This window comes from Nanorana parkeri, unplaced genomic scaffold (genome assembly GCF_000935625.1).
Source record: "Nanorana parkeri isolate BGI_ZX_2015 unplaced genomic scaffold, ASM93562v1 scaffold66, whole genome shotgun sequence".
Lineage (NCBI taxonomy): Eukaryota > Metazoa > Chordata > Amphibia > Anura > Dicroglossidae > Nanorana > Nanorana parkeri.
In genome coordinates, this window is record NW_017306334.1 from 1,622,715 (window position 1) to 1,627,873 (window position 5,159).

Here is a 5,159-nt window from a genome sequence, read left to right on the forward strand (position 1 = left end):
AAACATGCAACAGGAATACCAAGTAAATAGAAATGTTCAACTTTATTAATTCATCAATATGTTTATTAACATTTATAGGCTCTGTATGTATAAAAGATATGTTTCATACAAAGTGTACTTCAAATGCATAAGGGGCACTAACCCAGATCAACCACTCAGGATACTTCTTTCACCGATAGTCCTACAGAAAGCAATGTAATTATCTCTTGTTTACATATCAGGTACTGATTCATTCATGTGCTTATATGCATTATTGTTTGGTCTCTCTATGGAGTTGCATATCAATATTGGAGTTGCTGAGCAGTGCAAACATACCTGACTAAAGTACGTGCAAAGGGTTAGAAACTAATTCCTCAAACAGGTCAACAGATTATTATATACACTGCTGTATAAATTTTAGTAGTTATAGTTTAGTCCATCTGATATTAAGAGTACTTGTCAAGAACAAAGGAGGTGCCTAGTGCAAGTTCCAGTACTGCTCTCCTTATCCTTGTTCAATACCCAATGATTCAATGTCCCAAACCAAATACACATCCAACAGACCTTTTAACATGCATACCCTTTTTGGGTTAGTAAGTACTAAAAATATGAGCTTGTGCCTTCAAAAAGGTCAGCAATGGCGGCTTTCATATTTGTATTCTGACTGGTTCACTTTAAAATGCAAAGATTAAATAGGTGTTATTTTTAATAAAAATAAAAAAAAAATAAACAAAATAAACAAATATGCAGCACAGAGAAATGTTCTGATGTAAGGAAATGTATAACTTTACATTAAATGTACTTAAAAGCCAACACTGCCTCTTGCAAGAGAATAACCAAGTTTGTTGCGGTTCCCAATGAAGGATGTCAAGCCAACATATGTCTCAATTGAAAGAGGCTGGTTTAGAATTAGGGCTCCATTGGCTCGGCCTGGCACAGGGTTTGTCTTGTGTGCTTCTTGTACAGCTTTTATCAGCTGTTCGGAAAAGCTAGACAGCTGCAGAGAAAAGGAAAAGAGTGATTAAGAATCTCAAAGTTGCAATATCATGAGCGATAAAAAAAACTAAAAATTATGTGTTTTTTACTGCAGAAGTCAGATTCCCTAAATTTACACATATGGCGCGTCCAGAAACTGATCGATCTAGCAACATCAGAATAGGAAATACAAGAAATCAGACCTGCAATCAAATGCTTTAAATGAACCTATCGACCCAAAATGCTACTTAAATCTTTGTCTGATTATGTATTTATGGCCACCAGCGGAATGAGGTGAATAGTTAGTAAATGATTATGACATTGTGCTAAGTGGGCCTACTCCATTTTTAAGCTGTGGGTTGGAGGGTACAAACGCCAGCTTTGCTTTTATTGCACTGTATTATCTATTAGAGTCTGTAATTTGGCACACATAAGGGAATGCATTCTACAATTTAAAGAAAAACTCTAGGAAAATATAAAAAAAAACTTACCCTTGTAGTGGGGCTACCCCCACACTGCAAGGGTTAAGTGCTCTTTTTGTTTAAGGGGCTCAAATAAAGCTGTTTTACTTACCTGATCCCCACTCCCGCAGCACTATGGAATGTCCCTCGGCATCCTCACGCCTAATGCAGGTAAACAGACCTGAATAAGAGGTGAAGATGCCATGGTCTTTAGACCTCCAGAGCCCAGGGGAGAAGAGGCTGTGGGGACCGATCTAGAAGTCCAGAGGGAGCCGAGATCAGGTATGCAATTCTGCTTTATTCCAATCCCTAGTAGAAACAAAATGATAGCACTGAACGTTCTCCTAGTAGCCAATCCATAAATCACGTAATGCCTATATAATGCAGTTGAACTGTTACTGTGTATGTGGCTAGAAGTGGGGCTGGTCATACACCAGTAGATTCTTGAATGTAAAAATTTGTCTTCGGAACGTTCATTAGATTTTTTAATAGTTAATGGCATCAAAATTGATAATCCTTTTCTATCGTAGTGAAGAAAAAAAAATCAATGGAGGAAGCAGCTGGAAATGTTTTTCTCCAACATATGAATTTCTAACAGTCAACGGGGTCGAAGTTCCATTAATTTCAAAACCAAATGTTAAAACCAAACAAAATGACAAACAACATTCTACAAGTCTCTGATGCCATTATCGAATGTTCTATGAGATTGTTTGTATCAATATTCCTGGAAAACTACCAGTGTAAGGCCAGCTTAACTTGAACTGTATGTAAACCCCATGACTAAAATTAGGGATGCACCGATACCGATACTAGTATCGGTATCAGTGCCGATACCAGTATCGGTATCAGTGCCGATACCGAGTATTTGGGCGAGTACTCGTACTCGCCCAAATGCTCTGATGCCTAGCACGAGTACTTCCTGTATCAGGAAGCCGGGCAGCGCGTCATTACACGCTGCCCGGTTTCCCTATTGGCTGGGAAGTGGCTCCATGGTCTCTCGTCACTCGTGATGAGAGAGCATGGAGCCGACTTCCCGGCCAATCAGGAAGCCTTGCAGCGTGTAATGACGCACTGCCCGGATTCCTGATTGGCCGGGAAGCTGGCAAATCAGGAAGCCGGGCGCCGTGTAATGACGCATCGCCCGGCATTCTGTTTGTTTAATGACGCATCGCCCGGCATTCATTTCATGACGAGGGAGCATGGAGCCGGCCTTCCGGCCAATCAGAAAGCAGGGTGTTGCGTCATTACATGGCGCCCAGCTTCCCGATTGGCCAGCCAGATGGCTCCGTCTGGATAACGGAGGAAGGCCGCGTTCTGGCTGGAGAGGCCCCGGGGGTGACAGGCTGGACATACCAAGGTAAGAGGGGACAGACTTTCTTGTTAATCGGGAAGCCGGGTGGCGAGTCTTTACACGCTGCCCGACTTATCAGGAAGCCAGGTGGCGAGTCATTACTTCCTGAATGGGACTTCCGGTACTCGGTAATTGGTATCGGCGAGTACCGAAAACAAATTATCGGAACTCGTACTCGGTACCAAAATACCGGTATCGGTGCATCCCTAACTAAAATATTATCTAAAGTATCACTTTAGTATCAACTAAAATTGTCAATATAAATATTTCTAAATATGTATCTATTTAACTGAATATAATTTATAAATATTTAAATCTGCGGCTTTCTTTAGAATAATACCTGATGTTTCTGCTATAAAGTTCCTTGTGCAGGTACTTCTTTTTATAGGGTGACCACGCCTATTACAGTCTCCAATTTGTGCTCCTACATTGTCACCCTGTCACACAGGTTTCCAATTGAGACTACAAATGGCAGGTTCAGCACACATAATGAAGGCATGGTCCATGGCTGTCACCATTGACAAACCTGCCCTCAGAAATGGCTGGGAGTGCATGCATGTATACAGGAAGTGGCTGCAGGAAAACAGCAGCAACAAAGATGATGCAACAAAGGGTGCAAAGGGTGAATACAAGCATTTGATAGGAAACATGGCAATTGTTTATGATACATGGTGCTTTAGCAAACTAAATACACTTCAGTTAGGGCTTATTTGGGGTTAGTTAGTAGAAAAAGAGGTAATACACATTTCCATGAAGCCTAAAAAACACCCAAACATTAATTTTATCATCACTTCATATTAATCTATATATGCAGTTTTACTTAACATAATTATTAGAGGCTCAAGTAGCAGTTAAACTGGAAAACCTGAGACAAAGAATAGAGAAAGGCGGCTTTGCTGTACATAGAACATAAATGAATACAATAGTAGGAAAGTAGTGAATATGCCTAGGCATCATTGTATAATTTACCCAGGGAGAGCTGTGCCACCTCATAATGCCTTAGGCTACTACTGTGCAATGTAGCACATGCCTGGAATATGATTATTTCCATAGGTAAAGCTGTGTACTCTTTGCCCTCTACCTATACTAAATGAAGTTTCGTAAGTGATAACTTATTTTATGCACACTGTAATAAAGACCAATCCCTAATATGATACAGAACATAAATACAGGTCTCGGAGAGTAGATTATTTTACTGAACCAACCTATACACTGAATGTGCAGTCCTCATTTAAGCTCTATGCTGATATTGAGAATGACACAAGACGCCCTCTAGTGGAAATGCTAAACACACACATTTTCCAGATTCGTTTGTTTTAACTGGGAAAACTCCTCTGCAATATGTCAAAATAGATTAAATTCATTGACAAGGTTGAAATGATGGCCATCTCTGTTATAATAAAATTCATTCAACCGGAACTAGCCTGATTCACAGCTATGTGCTTGTTTCTATTTGTATATGTTCCGGAGTTCATGTTTCAGGAAAAATGCCTTCCTCCTACAGGCTGCAGAGGTTGTACAGCTTTACAGCCCACATATCTAAATTCCTCAGAGCCCTTGTCATAGAAGTAGCAAAGCCATCTACAACGTACATGACCTCATCAGAAGCAGCTATGTAGATCTTTCTTACACCTACCTACACACCAAGAAAGATTTACTGTGCTTTTCATCGACCCACCACTTAGTGACCACGAGGAACACCCCTCTGATATACTTGAACACCTTTTATGTCCATACGTTTGATTTTTTTTTTTTAAATGCACAGAGATTTAACAGATATGCCACACATACCAAGCGAAAAACTTGGCGATACTAAATTGCAGCAGTAATTTAAACGGTCAGACTACCAAAACCTGAGATTTTAGATACATTTGTGACTTCAAGCACCTTATGCATTCTCTGGAACTCCTTTACTTCTCTATTACTACAACCGAGTTCTAAGTTCTGAACTAGAAGAAGTAATTCTTATAGAAGCATGAACCTGCCCAGCAGACTCTGCAAAGAATTGTATACAGCTATTCCTCACTTAATGACCTACCTGTTTAGTGACCGCTCGTACTTACGACCAGCATTTCAACAGTATGAGCAGGTACGTGGCAGCAGCAGTGCGGTGTCTCACCATCTTCATCTTGCATAGAGTACTGTACTCCGTTCTCCACTACTATTTTTGGTAAGTACTGTATTTACAGATTTACAGTACTGCACATCTCCAACACTACAGTACAGTAATGTACATACAATACAGTACTGTATACAGTTCCTTGTTTAACGACCTAGTCGTAGGAACGGAACTCGGTCGTTAAGTGAGGAAAAACTGTATATCATTTTTGAGTAGTGTGTGTGTGTGAGGGGGGAGAGAGAGGGAAGAAGAGAGAGATGGAGAGGGGGGGAGG

The 5,159-nt window shown here is 40.4% G+C and overlaps 1 protein-coding gene across 1 annotated transcript in view; it reads right to left on the minus strand.

Annotated features, from left to right (window-relative positions):
• Positions 1-710: 710 nt before the first annotated feature.
• The window catches only part of TPRG1 (tumor protein p63 regulated 1), an 83,128-nt gene continuing 78,679 nt past the window's right edge, over positions 711-5,159 (minus strand). Inside the window, exon 6 of the mRNA XM_018576394.1 lies at positions 711-976. Coding sequence (XP_018431896.1) covers positions 782-976 — 195 coding nt within the window. The 3' untranslated portion in view covers positions 711-781. The remainder of the gene's footprint in view (positions 977-5,159) is intronic.